This window comes from Temnothorax longispinosus, chromosome 9, assembly GCF_030848805.1.
Source record: "Temnothorax longispinosus isolate EJ_2023e chromosome 9, Tlon_JGU_v1, whole genome shotgun sequence".
NCBI classification, from domain to species: Eukaryota; Metazoa; Arthropoda; class Insecta; order Hymenoptera; family Formicidae; genus Temnothorax; species Temnothorax longispinosus.
In genome coordinates this window covers 17873235-17893051 of record NC_092366.1, presented here as the reverse complement: position 1 = coordinate 17893051, position 19817 = coordinate 17873235, and the positions used below count along the sequence as shown (strand labels likewise).

The window sequence follows — 19817 nt, the reverse complement described above, 5'->3', positions numbered from 1 at the left end:
ATTAATAAACGATGGGAAATGAAGGTAAACGGCATCATAACGGCAACACGTCGCGTCGCGACGTATATCACGTTATAGCTTCTGCCACATACCCGATTACTTCGTTAGCGGTATTACGCGAAGATGATAGCGACGCCGATCACGAGCCCTCGATGAATTAGCGATTACGCCAACATGATGCGCGCGGAGCGCTTTGAAGAGACTCGGCTTTGGGAAGGTTATTTCGGAGAAGAGAGAAGCGCGAGGAGAGAGAGAGAACAAACAGAGAGAGGGAGAGAGAGAGAGAGAGAGAAGCGCGCGAGTCCGTATTCGCGCGACGATTTAATCGAGTACAGCGTGCACGGCTGTGTCCAATCAATCCTGGGGAAACTGCGATCGGAAAGAGGAGCCCGCAACGCGTAGTGTACACCCGGGGGTGTACATTACACGGCCAGCCTAGGTCGGCAGTCACCTGGCTATCCGACGTGCCGATCGCCGTCGTCGGATATAATCCGGTCCCCCGTCCAGCCCAGCGAGAGAGACTGCGCTCACTCTCCCTTGGTTAATTGAAAATTAACCAACCGTCGTCCATCTGTGCACGCGGCCTCCACCCGCGCTCTAATCACGTTTCTCCCGGTTGCACGTTCTCTCGTTAACCCGATATGCATCATCCGCTGCCTACGACCGGGCCCTCACAGCACCGATAAGTAAATCGGGCTTACGCGTCGTCGCAGATACGTGTTACGCGATCCGGCTTCCATCTCGATGATCAGGGATTGGCCTCCTCTTTCTCCCGTCATTAACGAGATACCTACCTACCCGCCTGTTTGTGTATGTGCGCGCACGTAATCAACCGTAGGAATATTGTGAGGAGAGAGTTATACGGATGCTCGGCAATTTTTCGTTCGTAGAACAAAGGACAAATCGCAATTAAACGCCAACCAACAGTCTAATAAGAGAAACGTATCAAATTTTCAATAGAAAAGTGGTTAATACGATCGATATCACCGTAATAACACTCTCTCTTTCCTTTTTAAACAATTCCCTACATGTGTCTAAATATACTTCTTGTGTCCTAAATTTTATCATCGTTATGCGAGTCTATTCTTATATTTTTATTTATTTGAAAATTTATTTAATTCCTCATTATTATCTTTATTAATTTAAAATTTTTTAAATCTATTTTTATTATTACAATTTATTACAAGAATAGATATGTTAGTAATCGCACCAATAATTTATATCAAATAGTACAGAATAGCAATGGCCAATGCAGTATTTATCTTCACATTTCTGCATATACACATACATAATGCATACATACATACATATATGTATACATACCCTACATATATACATAAATCTATCTCCATTCGTATGACGTACGAATGTAATATGCGTCCAATTTATAAAACAAGCATAACTCTCTCGGATTAAATAATAGAAATTACTTTAGGAGCGATTACAACTTTTTCTCATCTTCATCTGCGCGATTTTTACGTGCGAGTTCAGCAGAGACGAACGGATGAAATACAGGATTAGATTTCAAAAAATGACGACGACTTCTTCTGCGAGGCTAAAAGAGATTTTCTGCAGCAGGAAAACGCGGGATATGGCGTGTCGGCATGTCGGCGAACTTTTTCCTTAAAATATCCGCTCAGCCCCGGGAACTCGCGTGGAAATCGCTACCGCGAGCGAACGACAGATGCGGCAGAATACCCGTTGCTCGCTCACTGCAGCAGCAGCAGCAGCAACAGCTCGTGAAATTGTGATGGACCGCCATCCTGCCCATTCGATCAGACTTACCTCACTCAGATCGAATATACATTCCGCGACATTCCATCCCTCCCTCGTCCTCGCTGCGTCGTCTACTTCCTCCATCCCGCCTCTCTACCTTGCCCATGAGACATCTTCCGATACCGAGACAGCGACCTCATGAGATTTTACGAGCCGACGATGCGATTCCGTCCTATCTAACCCCCCCATCCAACCTTGCGCCCACGCTACACCATGTCGCGCTACTTTTGCATCGTATCGCCGTCGTTGCATCCGAGACTTTCAGGATTATATCGCTCGCATCTTCCTCCGTAAAATGCACGCTGGTCTTATTTCGGCCACGCGGCTCGCATGCAGCAAGTTTTTCAAAGCGCTCTTCGACCGTTGTCGTATAAGTTTTTCGAAATTCTTCATATAAGAAGTAGAAGTAGATAATGACCAATATGTGTACATAATACAAAATAAATAGATAATTTAGGTCGATTTTTAATCGATTGCCACTAATATTAATTTGTTCTGTACGTCAGTGAATTGTAAACACATTATTTCTAGATATATATAAAACCCATTATTACTCAATCTTATAATAACAACCCTCTCTGCTAAAATAATACTTCTCACATAATTAAATTGGTATTAATAGCCAATGTGATAATTTGATGTTAAATTTTACTTGAAATTCTCTATTATTGGTGATAAATTTATTGCAAAAAATATTCTGGCATCTCAAATTCAGATTCCTTCACTTTCCGACACGAGGATTCTTTACATACTTCTATTTATAATACTTTACTATCGACATATCAGAGAATTAGTAGATATCTCTATTAGAGTAGTTCGAGATAATTAATCCCTTTATTTCGAGATAGTCAGTCTATATTTATTTGTACATAAAGACGTTTTGAAGGCAGACTAAGTATTTTTGGCTGTTTGTATTTTCAAATTTATCGTTAATATATAATCTCTGTAGTTTTTTTTTAAGTTTTGCCGACTAATTTGATATAAAATAAAAATAGAAAAATTGTTGCGTTTCAAGTATCGTTTTTGACATTTCGCAGTAAAATCTCTCCGAAATACGAAATTGTCTTCAGTCAACGTCGTTATAGATAAAAAGATGCGAACTGCGACGTAGTATGCTGTACCCTTTACATGTAACCATGCTTCGACATTATTCATAATAATAAAGATAAAAATAGAGCGCGATTCGCTAAATGTCGGCGCGCGCGATGGCGAGTGGCAGAACAAAATTAAATCAGTCGTCTGTTCGGTGTATATCGGTTGCTGCACTATATTTCGGGCTTGTCGCTTCGCGTCAGACATTCGAAACGCTTCGGATAAAAATTTCAGAAGCACGAGCGACGACGCCGCGATTTGTCTGTTTTCGCAACGAAATAGGGACGATTCAATTTCGAAAAACCTTTACCGCGAGCGAAATAAACGAAGCAAAGGCTTGTACGACATGCAGTACTGTCGAAATAGATACGTGGATAGCACGCAATCAGAAATTGAATAATTAGAGCCTTGAATGTCTGTGATTTAAATAACTTTTTGTATATACACATATGTGCAAGCGTATAATAATTATTATACGATAAAAATAATATTATGTGATTACAAAAAAATAAAGTTATTTTACTTGCTTGTCCCTTCGAAATTTACCTGTTACATACATTTTTTATTTATAATTTAGAATTTAGAAAAATAGAATTTCTTTCTGAAATATTAGCTCATCAAATGTCTCACAGCCAAGCAGAATCAGTATATATTTTTATCGAAACGTTTATACCGTTTGCCGCCACTGCCTTTTCCGAAAATTCAGGCCAGGAACATAAATTCCATTTCTCAAATAATTTTCTAGTGGGCTCGACGAGAGACGCTTTCATATGAAAATCTCACGGCTGTCAGATCGTCGTAAAAATTCATGTCACCGGGATGAACGGTGGCGTTAAAAACAACCCAATATTTTCAACGCGCCGCGCGTTTGTCCCAGCGATTCTCTATATCCACAGGGAGCACACCAAATTTGCGCAGGCGGACGAGTGCGCCGAATGAAAGCTAGAACGATAAAGCGTTCGCCGGACTACTACAAAAGCAGCGTAAAAGTTCCGTCCGGCGGGACTTAAAAAAAGCGCTCTATTCTAAATTTTCGAAATAAACGCGGCAGTAAATGCTGCGCGCTCTTGTAGGACTCCGGATATTTTAACATCCGTTCGCAATGGAACATCCTTTGCATCTCCGCGAAAGAAAGTGCCACTTAAACGCGGTTACTCCTTTCTCCTTTCACCCCTCTTTTTTTCTCTTTCCTCTCTCTCTCTCTCTCTCTCTCTCTTACACCACTTCGTTATAAATAAATTATCTTCAGCTTCTTGTGGCGTTAGAGTGATAAATTAACGGCGGAGAGATATGACGAGAATCAAGGTAGAAGAGCTTTGCACGTGTGTGCACGGGAAATATTTACATAAAACAGGAAATATCCGTGATATAATTTAAAAGTGGCAAGGTATACTACTTTTAAACTTTTACGAGAGAAAAACTATCACAATCAGATTTTACAAAAATATTAATACACTCAACTCTCTTTTTATACGGTAGATACGTCCCGCGTGAGAATAAATCGCATTATTTATGGAAATTAATTTATCATTAGGAATTAAAATTAATGTCTATGTTACATATACATAGGAAATTAGAACAATTTTTTAAAAACCCGCGTTATTTAAAAAAGCTTTATAAAAAAATCGCGTAAAAAGGGAGTATGTGTATAGTATGTATGAGGATAATGAGTCTTGAAGATTTTATTTCTCCCGCGCTATTTTTTCTGCATTTCTTGCTCTCGAAAATGGCGAGGACTTTCTACGGTTTTCCCTTTGACCGATCAATCGTCAGTGAGCGCATTTTCGGATCGTTTACGTTCTACAATTCTACATTGGGCGAAGAGGAAAGCACCACTCGACATTTCGGCGCGATAAATGGGGCGACCGGACACAGGGAAAATACCATCTCAATTTGATTCGATTAAACAGGAAATAGGCAGCGTGTATTTCCAATCTATGTGTGGTATATATTTGCAATTGATTAATCGCCGTACGGCCCGGCCGCGAAGCCAAATTGTCTAAACGCCGGAATCTATTTTTCCAACGGGCGTGCGAATCGCCGATTACCGGGCCCGCCGTCCAAACGCTGAAAATAACGATCGTCGAAGCGCGCATACAAAACATGCGGTCGTCGTGTATGCCCACGAAAATAGTAATAATTTAATTAAAAATTTTGTCTATATCAGACACATCTCAATCGATATAGATATATCCGCATTGCTTTGACACGCGACGACGCGATAAATAATAAAGCCATCAACAGACAAAGTTTCCATTTTCATCACGAAACTGATCCGTCTTACGGTGTAATACATGCGTTTTTACGGCGCATAAGTAAAGACAATATAAAGAAACTCTCAAATAAAAAGTCGCGAAATTGTAAGCCGCAAGTTACGCAATATCGTTCTACGTAAAACTCTCTTTTAAAAAGGCATGACTGATGGCACTTCTTTTTTTTTACGATTCACCGACATGCGCCAGGTATGTACAAGATACATTTTTCAGGGAAGTGCCTGGCACGGCGCGCCAAAAGAAATCGAAAAAATAAGTTGTAAAAATGATATTTATTACTTCTAATAGCCGCACGTTATGAATACTTCAAACTCGAAAGTAGAATGATGTAATGAATATGCACCGAGAAATGCACGAAGTATCCGAGTGCGCATCGAACAATGTTTTAAACTCAAGATAGATTTTGTTAGTGCATATTTACATTACACTTATCATTCAATACAGTTTTACTTTGACCCGCCTCTAATGATTCAGAGTTATAGTTTTTCTTCATTTTCATTTCTTTTCTCCCTTTTTTTTATTTATTCGTTCCCAAACTCAATAAATATTCGCTAAGTTGAGACAAGCATCACATCATGCGCGGACACGATAACGCATGTTGGCGTAACAATGTTCTAATTGTGCGTGACAATACAATGTTAAATCCATTACACGTAAATGCAGCGCATTTGAATTTGTCGAATATTTGACAAGTGAACGCATTGTTTGGAACCGGCTCCGCGCGCATTCGCGAAAGTCATAAATTCCGCTGACAATTAGAGCGCAAACGCATACTGTCTATTCGAAATATGTATACATGCATAAATACACATGTATAGTACCACGAGAATATCCGGCATTGCGTGCAGAATGAAGTTGTCATCTACGTCGCCATAATCTTGGATAAATATTTGCCTCGTATTTAACGTAGAGAACGACCAACTCTCGTGCAATCATAACATCATAATGTGGCAGGGGATTAAGATGTGTGCAAAGTATGTATGAGGGTGTATAAAAATCGTTTATCTCGCTGTCGTATACCGCGGGCGATAAGTTTTATAATTTGGTTAAAAATAGAGAATTTAAAGTCACTTTAACATTTTCACGATACACACCTATAATATATTCTATATTTCTTTTTGCATGTATTTTACTAAATGCATAAACAACATATATTTTAAACATAAGACCAGCATTATCGATAAAATCGAGGGAACAAAGCTTTCCCGGTAAAACAAATTACATGCACGAATTATAAATTAATACCAATTATATTGTTTTTGGTTATAAAGATATTGCCAAATTCATTGTACACTGTATTATCGGTATCAGATAGCATTTAATATTATACTGTAATAATTTATTATATTTGCCAAATAAAAGTTTGCCTCGGCAAACGAATAATATTTTGTTCCAGGCGTAATTGCATTTCAACAATCGAGGCCGATGGAAACCTTTTAATTACGAAAGATACTATGCGAACCAGTTCCAACGCTGCAATTGCGTTATCTTTTATTCAAATAAAGAAAGTTTTATTTCTTTGCAGTTGTTTATATTTAAACAAATATATATACCGCATTTGAAAAATACATAACAAATATTCGCAGTGAAGAATACTAATTCGCATAATAATATAATTACGAATTATACCTTCTTTTCCTAATACCATTATTTGTTACAATAAACCTATTGTTTAATTTATATTATCAATTTGACGGTGTATCGCATTTAAACGACGAGTTGGTCGCTGAGCAATTAAATTGCTCATTGGGTTACAAAACGTTCCGTTAACGTTGACAATATACCTGTGGTATATCGAGTTTGCGAAATGGGTTAAGTGCACGGGCGACCCGTTTCATTCGCCTGATATAAAAACAATTAAATCGCCCTCATCGCTTGCGTTCGCACGTAAAAATTTCGAGGGAAAAAATTGATATTCCGAAACATCTAGCCACATCGCGCTACGCGATGGACGTGGGGGCCCCCCAGACGATGAGAATCGAAATTTCAATGTTCAATCAGACTGCAAATGTACCCGACTGAAATTTCGTTAAGCCTCGACGTGCGTCGTCAGCCAATTATATAGTTCGGATTAAAAACTTGTTACACCGACGCGACGCGACGTAACAATCGACGAATCGAGCCAATTCGCTCGTTTCGCCGATCGGACGTGAAGATTTCTTCTGTCTTTCATCTCGTATCGCATTCGGGTTAACATTCACCGCACGTTGGCGTCGTATCGATTCATACGCGTATTACGTGTACGTTGTACGTATGTACGTACGTATCCGCGAACGCACGTAGTTTTATCTTTGCATGTCGATCGCATCAACGGAGACAACGGAGTCCCTGGAAACGTAAAATAATCGAGCGGGCAGTTTACATCATGGAGGGAGAAATACGCGAAGCAAATGCGGAAAGAATGACGGGAAATGAAAAGTATCAGGAGGTCGATACCGAGCGGGAATACAGATACGATGACTATTTCGAAGTGGAACAATCTCTCAGCTCAGGGGAAGAAGAACCTTGCGAGGAGAGGGAATGGAAAGAGGAAAAAAAACCGTGTAGGTTATAGAGAGAAAATTTGACGTAATAACCATGATGAATATTTCACGATGTACATATTTTATATCAACGACGTGGGGGTATGCATGTTTCTTAAACCTATACCGGATGATATCTTGATGCACACGTCTATTTACTTCGGTATTCTCCGACAGGAACTAAAGTTAAAATAACACTAAATACGAAAACTGTGAGGCATTGTGCGGTGTATTCTTTTGGATTTGCATATAACAAAAAGATTTTGTTTTGTCAACTCGAAAACAAATATCCTTTAAATCGAAATACGCTCTGTTGTTGAAATACAACGCGCTGCATTCGAAGGAACAACATCGATAACGTTGAATGTAGAAATATTGAAACTTTGTAACGAATGGGTTAAAATTATGTACCGAACGAAGATCGATGATGCATACGGGATATACGCGTGTCGGGTGGAAGTACGCACTGTGTTAACAATGAAACGTAAACTTAGCCGAGCGTAAATACGTTCAAATATGAATGACGCGATTTAAAGCAGCGAGTTGGCAGAAATAATGAAAGAGATTATTGATTTTGGTTTGTTAAAATGTGAATCGTGCGAATCTGATAAATATATTGATTGATGTATTTAAATAACCTATTAAAATAAACTGGCTCAATATCTTTATTATTTTAATCAATCTACCATTTTAAAGTTTATTAGTCAAAGAGTTCTTAATATCTCGCTATACAACAACACAATTTATTTATTTAATAAATAAAACCCTGCTGTATTTTATCGTAAAAACTGGAATTACGTTTTTCATAATTTTTTTTATTTTTGAAAAATTACTCGTGAGTTACTTTATCTGTCTTATTATTCTGTCAGCTACACAAGATTGGGAAAAAGAGGCGAAGAAGAAAATCCGTATAGAAATGGATGATCCATCAATGCGAAGACGGAGAACTATCTATGATCTCAACTCTTACGCTTCTTCTCGACCGTCAGTAAGCGACATTTGGAAATTTAACACGACGCAGATAACCGCGGAGCCATCGAAGAAAATTCGATATTCCGCGTCGATGGTGAATATTTCAACATGCCAGCGGTTTATTCTATTTTCAAAACTTCGAGGTTATTGAATTGTTCAAACGTAAGACTTTAAAGGAATTCAACGGAAGTATATCTGAATAAGAATTAAGCCTGAATAAAAAAATTGTCATTAGTCTAATATATCGGCATTTATATCGAGTAATTTTAATTTCTACAATATTTATGTAAAAGAGACAGCTCTTTCAGAGAAAAAAGAAGAATATATTGATTTAATCTTAGGGAATACCGGGAATAGCGAGACTCGATCTGTCGCCGCTGACACAGAAGATCGTCGGCTGCATCATTGGCGAGAACGTCACCGCGGAATATCCATGGGTGCACGTTAGAAAGGATGTTATAGAGGATAATATAGATTTACATTCTGAGAGTAGCGACTTCCTACCGGTAAAGGACGAGATTCACGCATTTCCTGATGAAAAGGTTTTCATCGGCTACGCACCGTCCCTGTCCGAAGAGGGCCAATTCTACATTGTCCTCACCGAGGAGGGTAGAGACGCTATAGTGAAGCACATACAGGAGCAAAGGGAGGATCACGAGAATCGCGTAAGGAACGCGATCTACAAATCTCCTGGCCGATGGCACGACTTGGGAAGCGGTGCCGTGGTCGATACCAACGTCGTCAAAGACACAAGGCCATTATTCGAGATTGAGGTTTGCATTAAAGAATCATAGTCCGATTCGTTAAAGAGTCATAGTTCTGGTTTTCGGTGTTAAAAGTTACAGTTGCGGTTTGTTATAACATTAAAAAATCATAGTCTGGTTAACCTTTCACCACTTTCAATTAATTGAGATTGATATAATGTGCAAAAAATAATATCCTAATAAATAATTAGAAGTTTTAATGCAATAATATCTAATTTAATATCTTAAGAACTTTTGAGAGAGAGAGAGAGAGGCGAAATTAATCTTAAACTTTGTAGAAAGTAAATTTGAACTAATTCTTTAGTAAAAAAAAAAAGTGGATGCAAAATACTGCACTAAATTCTTCAGTTGTTAATAAACATTATATGGATGGGACATGTTACATATCGCATTCCTGACTCGAGTGTTCTCTCGTAGCTTTCGTCGAACGACGTCGAAGCGACTTTTCACTCCGCCGTCGTCGAAACTTTTCGGTCGCGACTTGCATATCTATTCGAGCGAGTCCATATTTACATTCGAGCAACATAGTCCGTAAATTTTTGAAAATTTTTATTACATTTCGACAGCGCGCATTACCAACGCATAAACTCGCGCGTGTGCGAGAGTGGAAATTGATAGTTTGCATTCGTTAATTCTAAGCCGCAGTATTAAACTGATTATCGTAAATTACTACTATAATTCTGCCTCTATAAATATACTAATCTCGGCGAATTGACAATAATATCGTAGCGGCATTCACAAATCACAATAAATAAATTAATCACTTTATCCTGATTTCGATCGGGCAAGAAGCAGTTTATAAATCTCGCGATCGTTTAATCGTATTTGCGAGAGGTATGTGATATGTACAGCCCAGCCCACACCGTTTATGATGTACCGAACGATCATATCTTTCGCATTTAATTACAATCAGGTTACATCTACCGCCGATTTGCTGAACGTGCCGATAAATCTAACGGACAGAAAGGCGGACGATCAGAGGGACGGATATATCGAGTTGCTACCGGATAACCGGCAAATATTTGAGAATGTACGGCGTAAATTGGTAAGCAGCTATACGCAAGTGACGCCGATCGTTCGACACAACGAGGCGCAAACGGCGCCATCGATACCTGTCAATTCCTGGTACCAATATCTGTACGAATACGAGACAGTCGATTTGTCTACTTACACCGAGGAAAAGATAGAGTCCTTGAAGGATTTCTTGGAACGTTACACCGGCAAAATGTGCGATCAGGTAATGTTACAAATTTATTGATTTTTACAATACTTTAAATAATAAAATATAAGTGTAATTGGGATATAATATATATCTTATCATAATTTAATTATGAGCTAGAGAGACTAATTATTAAAATATTTAATTTCTTTTAAGACACGAGCTTAATGGACAGCAAATACTTCTAATTTATTTACTGTCTTGTCACAGATTTTAATGAACTCCACGTGGGATATATATACAAATGATTATGCAAATCTGGTGCTTAATGAAAAGGATACGCAGGCACCGGTGCCCATAGGTTATAAAGAACATCAGAGCTACTACGACGGAAAGCTCATTGCAGACAAAGTTATCAACGATCTCAGCTGGCATCCATTCTGGACCGGAACGGCGATAGCTACTTACACGCAACATGGGAAAGGGGAGCATCTAATAGGTCCCAAAACTTACGACGAGGTTTGGCATTACCCTGCAAATTACTTCTAAAAATTATATTTATTTTGTTCGTGAGGTTGATCTAAATTAATCTTGAAGAACATTTTTTATCATTAATGCGGAACCAGCAAAACGTTTTTTTTTTTATTTACGTAAATACACGCGCGTAATAAAATTATTATAATTTAATATAATTTAAATCGTATTTCTTATAAATAGGTATTTTTAGCTTGTGAAGGCAACAATCGCGTCCTGATATGGTCCTTCACTGACTGTTTGTCACCTAAACTCATCCTCGAATGTCCAAGAGAAGTAACATCCGTTTCCGTCTGCCCTCTAGATAGCAGCATTATCATAGGTGGCTGTACAAATGGCCAGGTGACAAAAATAAATTCTATTTTTCCCACTTCAGCATACTCCCACTTCAGTTTTCTTTTTTGTTGTCGTAGAATTAAGAAAAAAACAGAAATTGTGAGATAATTCGACAGTAAAAGCGGATATGAATATTTTCCTCATTTTACAGACAAACGGCAATCCACCAATGTCGATTAACCCGTTACTGCCGATCCCCCGCGATACACCCCAATGCATTTGCGTTCGCTCGACACGTCATACCCGCGAATGAATAACGCGACACGCGCGTTATTCGTAAACAAATTCTTCCGACGGACGTTCAATCCAAATGGAACACGATCGATATCAATCACGTATATCGAAAAACACATCGCGTGGATCTACCCGGGTACTACCCCCGACTTGTCACCGCGTGCAGAGTTTCGGACGTGAAAATTCGAAAAGTGCCGAGCATCGACAATCATGGCAAACGCGAACAACGAACGCAACGTATGCAAGCGAATATCGTATGCAAGCGGGATCACCTGTCTCCATTAATCCATCGCGACGATCCTCCCACCGCTCTTCTCGATGTTCCACAATGTTCTAGATATCAGATGACACCCGGGACACGCGTTTGATCGGGCAATCGAATATCGTGAAACACGTGTATTAGAAAACGTCGCGAGACGACGAACACGAGTATCGGGAAATGCGCTTATCCCGATAGCGCTTTCAAAAGTCAAAAGAAGTCAAGTCAAAAGAAACGGTGAAAATGTCAAACTTTTCATATGTTTTTTTTAATAGATTGTTTCCTGCACATTTTCGAGCTATATAAAGTAATTCTTGGATATGTTTAAATACCTAAAAAAAGAGCTTGAACACGTAGTCTTCGCGTGGATCAAAATAGTTAATGCGATACAATAATAGTCATTTGCGATCGTCCAAATATCGAAAAAAATTTTCTTGATTATGCAGTATTTAATTATGCATATTATTAAATTCTTTATACTACTATTTATGCTCTCAGTAATCGTTCTGACTTTAATCCATAAAGATTTATATCAAAAATTTAAATAAATGAAACTAAAAGCACACTAAAATTGGTGCATTCTAATATAAATATAAAGTAAAGTACACGCTGCAACTATAAAATGTTAATAAAAATAAAAATAAATATTAACAAAAACGACAAAAAGTGACAAACGGTTTCGAAATTAGGTTATATGACTAGTTTTATTTAGCGTTTTTCTGCGACGTACGGCATTTATTAAAATATTAATAAGAATACCATAATAAGATTAAAATAGATTATAATAAAACATTACATCGCATTCGAGATATTCTTCTTTAATAATGCGAAGAACACAAAAATAACAATGCAGAGTTCGACTTACTAGTCGAGACACTTCTATTATTAAAGAAAATAAAATTTAATTTCTTTTATTATAAAAAAATATCAATTTTTATTGAATTTATTAGCGAATATTATTTTATATTCCTATTTCTTATCAACGCTCTACTATTTTAATTAAAAACTCTGTGCGCATCTTGTTAATTGCCTGACACTACTTGCGAGCTCAAATTAGCAAATTTTATACGAGAAGAAACGTCTCCGAAAACGTACGGGAAAACATCCTCTTACAAGCTGCGACCGTGAAACGTAAAAGTCTAGGCTGTAGTGAAACGAGACGAGGGGCGGACAAGCGGATGACGATAAAATCCATCCATATCCTTCCCGTAGATCGCCATCTGGCACATTCCTGGCAAAATCGAGCAGGTGGAGACGGTGGTGGCGCAGACGGGCGCCCAAGTGAAGTACAGCATCGCGATGAGGAGCTTGATGACATGGATGCGCGAGACGACGGCAACGTCGTTGATCAGTCCGGCGGCAATGTCCGCCCTGAAGTACAGCCAGAAGGCGGGCATCACCCAGATAGTCTGGGTGCCCTCACATCACAAGGTCGACAAAAACGGTCGGATCTCGTCTTTGCCGGAAGACGCGCCCCTGGACAATCTAAGCTATCAGTTCGTAACCGCCAGCCAGGATGGCACGGTCGCCTTTTGGGATCTTAAGTAAGCATCGCCTTTGTCTATTGACTTTAACACATTTATTATTTTTAATAGATGCTATTAGTTCTTAGATATAATATCTTTAGTTTTGAACAAGTCTTAATTTACCGATGAGAATAGTGCTTTTTGTATTCAAGAGCAATGCGTGATGAAATAATGTTTAAAAATAAAATAGGACGATTTTTTCAATCAGCAGAAATAATTGGAAAAAATGTGGTGTAAAACGCATTTTGAATAAATATGATCGACATCTTTATAATAAAGATATCAAGCACATGATTCTACCACGCTTGCAACAAGTTTACTTGAGAATTTAAGAAAGAGACTTTAAATCTTTAAAAGAGAAAAACTTATATGTATTACTTTTTGTCCCTAAGTAAAATTTTACATTGCGGATTTAGCATTATCAATGGTCCTGTGAGAATCAGAAGAAGGATATTGATATTCCTGTCGCGTTACTCCATCGGTTAAGAATTAAACGTTAAGGAACTAAACGACATCGAATCAATGTTTCGATTCGGACGAATTTTCCTATGAAACTACGACGCCATTCGACTCGCAAGAGTACGAAATAGAATATTCAAGAGATCCCAACGTATAGTCGGAGAGGATCCGTTTTCTTTATCTTTCATATTTCGCGACACCCGACATCGTCGTCCAGCGAAAACGTCACATCGTTTTTCTTAAAAATGCCAAAAACAAAACTCGAACGGCTGACGCATGACGCGGCTTCCGGTCGATCTCAACCAGCAATTGGTAACCACGAGAAAGGTAGACGGTGCCGTCGTATCTCCCGAGACTGGAAGTTAGCGACTTCGAATGTTCGACGGGCGCGAAACTTGTCGCAAGCGAAACGTTAAAGAGCGAGCACCGTCTCTTGCCTTTCGAGTCCTCCTTTCCGGACGCGGGACGACGAACCGCCTTCCGCTTCCTCCCCCTCCCCCTCCGTCTCCTCGCCGTCATCCTTCTCGAGAAACTCTCGGTCTGCGGAACCGTAATGGTCCTGCGACTTGACTCTCCGTCGCTCCTCGATTCTCCGAAGTTGGCGTTTATATGGTCCGAAAATGGATAGACCATCCCTCTATAATCGTCGATCGGTATTCAGTCCTCGCTCCTAACCCTTCCCCGCCGTCCCTTACCGTTCAGAGTAGTCCTCCGGACCTGCTAACTCCCAAGCTCCTTGGCCTCGTCGATCTCTGTGCGCGCCCAGTGAGGTGCAAGGGGGAAAGCGCTCTTCATTTCGGCCGTGCCACAATGGCTATGTAGATGCTCCAATACCAGTGAATTGTTTCCTCACTTGATACGAAATTGGTGCGATATTTACGAGATTACATCCTATTCTGCGCCGAGAGAAAGGAGCGTATTTGCGCGAAACTGCACCGATAGAGATCAATTTCCGCGGACAAAAGATTAATAAAAATCTTATAATGGATTTAGAGTTATTAGTAACCATCGATCATCAAAATTCCATTTTTTCTTTATGCAAGATATTTAAATCAAAACACATCGCGTAAAATAATCTTCTAATAATCTATTTTCATTTTAACGTTATTTCGTTATTATTAACGAGATAACGTAAGATACATCTTTTTTATCTCTGACGTTGGTACGAAAGATCGCAACCCTCGGAGAAGGACATTCGACAAGTTCGTAGACGGAAGAAGATTCGTCCAGATATTTCGAAATCCATGGCGCAGCCGGCGTCGCCCTTCAAGATCCTCGATCGCATCTTCAAGCCTGACTATATCCTCGTGATTCAATATCCGGACGAGAGCCGGCAACTCGTGATAACGACTCTCAGCATGTACAATCCAAAGTTTCGCAAGGAACAAGTCGAACCGTTCCCGGTGGCGAGAGACGACCTCACAATTAGAAAGTACTACAAACCTATAATCGAGAAGGCGAACTACGTCATGGAGCCGAAGATGCTCGTCGGAACCGTCGAAGGTAAGACGACTTGTATAACGTTTTCCCGCGACTCAATTTCCGACCGTTGACGTCTACGGGGCTGGAGACACGGCACGATTACATCCCGAGTTCATTAATGTTAATGCAATTCAGATGCGCGCGATTAAACACAATTAATTATACTTAAATCCCCTTGAATAAGATTGATCTAATTTAATATCAACGGCGTAAAGTGGATTAAAGCGTAAACGACGGCAACAGGTGATTTCGGGTGCATAACGTGGACCGGCTACGAATTCGCCACCGACGTGAGCGTGAATCGCGAGACGGCACGTTGGCTCTGGATGAAGAGGCTGCACGACGGACCGGTTACGCACTCAGTCAGATCCAATTATTACCATCAGGTAGTGGTCACGATAGGCGGGAAGATCTTCGCCGTATGGAGGGACGATTTTGGCGAGCCGCTCGTTTGGAAGAAGTCCAACGTCGGGTGAGTGGAAAAAATCGCGCGCGGGACTATTGTCCGACTAGAGCAAACTGAACTTTCCCTCCTGCGTCATAAATAAACGCCGGGAGTTCTTCGTGATTCTCTCGCGGAAAGGAGAGAATGGCGGAGGAGATAAAAAGAGAGGTTAAGCGACGAAGAGCTGTTCGCGTTGAAATAACCGCGGACGAGCGAGATCGCGGGAATTGCGCGCTGAGAAATTACTCCTCGAGGAGAAACGTCAATATCGCGAGAGTTAACGAAACATGGTCATGAATATACATAAACGCGGCAGTACGCGCGGCTCGTTCGCGTTTCGTTCGCGTTTCATTGGAAATAAAAATAACGAGCGAGGCCGCGCGATAAATTGCCGCGGTGTACAGTATGTAATTGCGACGATAGCGTTTCTCATTGCCCGGCGCACACGAGCGCCGATGACCGTTCGCACGCTCGCTCGCGTTTCACGCGCCGCGCATAGTTTTCGAACGGCGAGAGTCGAACTTTCGGTATGATCTGCATGACAATACGATCATAACTTACATTTACAGCACCCGCGTGCTGTTACTACTCCGTTAATGAAAGCTATTTCCAATGTATGGCCGCGCGCGGTCGGTCCGCCGCAACAGTCATTATCGAGCGTTGTCGAGCCGATGCTCTCGCGATTCGAGCACTCGACAAACGGTCCATTCTGTCTCATTAACTCTATATATTTTTATTGATTTTGAAGAGAGAGAGAGAGAGAGAGAGAGAGAGAGAGAGAGAGAGAGAAAGAGCAACGCATATCTTGCATTTAAAATTATCTCAAAAATCAACTCTCCAGTATTGTGTAACATTGACAATTAATAAAACCGCTGTATAATTAACGTACAAAGACAGAAAGCAACATCGGATTAGTGCTGATCACTTTTAGATCATCGATCTACTTTTCCTACTATACTTTTTTTTATTAAACACAGATACTCGGCGTGCTCGTGGGGAATTATACGTCCGACCGTTTTGATCTTGGGACGAATGGACGGCACCGTAGAAATTTGGGATCTCATAGTAAAGAGTCACGAGCCGAGCTTCGTGCAGAGTCTATCCGGACGGATAATTACGGGTATCTACACACACGAGCTGCCGCTGGAGCCGCAGTGTATCGGATTTTGCGACTTCAACGGCTCTTTAAGGACGTTCACGGCGCCGCGTGTCTTACTGACGTACGACGTGGGCGACGTCGAGTGGATGAAAAAGTTCATCGACCGACAGGTTCAAAGGGTGAGATAAAAAGAGACGCGACAGCGATAGATCGAGAGCGATATCGATTAGACGTCTAAACGAAGTAACTCGAAATTTATGTTCCGGAAGGCAAATATGTCTTTATTAGACGAAAAGAAATTGCATTATATATTTAGAACAGTAAAGACAATAATCATGCTTGTTATCAATCTAATTATTCCGTTGCAACAAAATGTTTTGGAACAATTAGCCGAATTTTCGTTCACTAGCAATCTATATTTAAACATACGAGAATGTCATTTTACACAGCATGTGAATCTCTACACGCATTCGCTTCGTAAAATTTTCTTCTTCCATAAGACGAAAATATACCTAGGAGTCGTGTTCGTAAAAAAGATCCTCTCTCTTCATTTCTATAGTAATTCATCGTTAATTTTACTATACTAACGGTAATAAAAATTTCTTCATTCCTTCTATCTATAACGATTGCCTATTTCCGCATATGACCAGATAAGCGAGTTTCAAGCCTGGCAGGAAATGTGGCGCGAAACAAATCTCGAGGATATCGAGATGAAGAAGAAGCTCGGTAAAATGGAGGGGGAGAAAAAGCGCTTGGAGGCCGAGGAGAAGATTAAAGCTGACACGGTCGAAGCGGCAGGTCGCGCGACTACACCTACGAGATCCGCGGTACGACCACTCTGATATTCCACATCAATAAATAATTCAATGATTTTCATTCAATTCGTAGCCACGCTTCGGTCGGCAATTCGCACTACGCGGATAACCGCACCCGAACGAGTCGAACGATTATATAGTCACGTAAATAACGGCAAATTCCCGGTTCAGTCGCCGGGCACATCTCGCGCGGAGAAGAAAACCGATCTCCCTTTTTCTGCTAAGTTAATTTCGTGCTATTCACAGCGTCGGAAACCCTGGCAGTTCCTCGAAGAAGCCAAGGAACGGTGGATGTCAATGGAAGTAAAGCGCATGCAACGACTGATCCTGGAGAAAAAGGGGCTCAGAAAAGATGTCCTCGAGAGGCAGCGCGAGCCGATTCTCAGGTTGCGGCAGGAGGCGAGGGCAAAGAAGCGTAAGATACGCGAGATCCTGAATCTGCAGGACAAAATCTTTGAGGAAACCGTCGTGTACCTCTTCCCGGAGCAGCAGCGGCAGGAGCGCAGAGAAACTTTGTTGCCGCCTTTGCCAGTCTCTGCGGCCGACAGACGCTTAACGATCGACGAGTTCATTAAGAAGGAAACCGCTCCTCGAAAAGAAGTACGTCAAGGGAATCAATTAATCTTACTGCAATCCTTTGCAAATAATTAGTACAGTATTGTAATATAAAAAGCATATACGCTCGAATAAAAACATCACGATGGAAAGTGATAAAATATCGATATAATCGCGCACGGACGATTAAAATTGTAATAAAATTTTAGAGACTATTTAAAATAATAATGTTCTTTAACTGCTGAGTCTTGTTTATATATATATACTTCATTTGTTTAAAATGGAAAATAAACGGTACAAAGAAAGGTATTTTAATCTCACATCCATATCGTCAATGTTTCTTACGTGTATAAAAGAAAAATTTATAATATATTTTTTCTAGACTTTTATCTCTTACGTAAAAATTGCACGTATCAAAATGATTATCTCCATCAGATACAAAGTATGCCAATGACATTAGATACTAATTATTCTCTCTGTTAAAAGGGCGTTTTTGCCGATCCTGAGGAAGAAATTATATACAATTTTCTGGAGGTGCAAGCCGAGGCTCTGGCCAAATTAAAGAGCACACCTTTCGAACGCACGTTCGACTGGCGCAAAGTACTTGCGCAAGGGAAGTCAAGGAGAAGATCGATGGACATCGAACTCAAGAAGTTAAACAGGCCGAAGAAGACGTGCAAAGTGGACGGTGCCGTAAACGATGCATCACGTCTTGCCTGCAACGTATAAAACATGTACAAAGATACATCTCTATTTTACATTTTGACTTGTGTTTTTCTATTTCTGAGATACCAGATTTATATAACTCAGATTTATGTAGACAATTTTGCTCATTAGCTTTGCAAAGAGAAAATAATTTGCTGCAAATTAATTTGATATGCTAAACCACACCACACAGCAAGTCCTGTACCAATTTATTTTCGAGTTAGCCAAAGGTTCGAATGCGCGACAACAATTTCGATAAGTTTAGATAATTACATATGTTGTATCATAATTCTGTAATGTTATTTCACGAATTTTCAGTCGTAGCTTAATATATTTCAGAGCTATAACCATGTCTCTCTGCCTTTGACTTTGAAATTACATCCATAATTTTGGGCGCACTTCTGATAATGCATGGCCTAACGTAATAACGCTGTTGGAAAATGAAACTACGTGCCTTCGCGCGCAGTGTTATATAAGTTTACTCTTAGAGGTTCATCCTTTTAATTCCTTTAATCAGAACCGTACTACTCGCGGCTGTAATGGCCACCTTTGAAACAAGTAAACCCCAGGGTCCGCAAATATAACCTGATTTTATAAGTTTACCGAATGGTATAAAAGCACTATAAGGAAAGAACAAGGTATTCTCGGCCAATTCTCTTATCGCTATATCTGAAGAAAGGGGAATGCGTTTATATATATATATATATATATATATATATACTTTCGGATGTCGCAGGATCTAATGTGCACGTCATCAAGGTAATTGAATATGTCGATAAACAGGAGATGTACATGACAGCAAAGGAAATG

General features: G+C 40.0%; 3 protein-coding genes across 5 annotated transcripts in view; 2 read left to right on the top strand and 1 right to left on the bottom strand.

The window, feature by feature from the left end:
* The window catches only part of Rps12 (ribosomal protein S12), a 224029-nt gene that overhangs the window by 154310 nt on the left and 49902 nt on the right, over positions 1 to 19817 (top strand). The window lies entirely within an intron of this gene.
* LOC139819370 (uncharacterized) overlaps positions 1 to 19817 on the bottom strand; it is a 368184-nt gene that overhangs the window by 327549 nt on the left and 20818 nt on the right. The gene's annotated exons all lie outside the window — the stretch shown is intronic.
* On the top strand, positions 7543 to 19252 carry LOC139819173 (dynein axonemal intermediate chain 3). Its single transcript, XM_071788371.1, has 13 exons — positions 7543 to 7684; positions 8533 to 8729; positions 8977 to 9408; positions 10313 to 10636; positions 10829 to 11077; positions 11276 to 11434; positions 13134 to 13465; positions 15078 to 15409; positions 15632 to 15860; positions 16811 to 17111; positions 17583 to 17763; positions 17821 to 18347; positions 18789 to 19252. Exons 1-13 carry the CDS (start codon positions 7543 to 7545, stop codon positions 19029 to 19031), a joined length of 3648 nt encoding a protein of 1215 aa, XP_071644472.1. The 3' UTR covers positions 19032 to 19252.

Coding starts and splice junctions, on each gene's coding strand:
- LOC139819173 (XM_071788371.1), top strand. CDS start 7,543: ATGACGGGAAATGAAAAGTATCAGGAGGTCGATACCGAGCGGGAATAC. Junction 13,466..15,077: donor GTCGCCTTTTGGGATCTTAA/GTAAGCATCGCC, acceptor TTGGTACGAAAG/ATCGCAACCCTCGGAGAAGG. Junction 18,348..18,788: donor AAACCGCTCCTCGAAAAGAA/GTACGTCAAGGG, acceptor CTCTGTTAAAAG/GGCGTTTTTGCCGATCCTGA.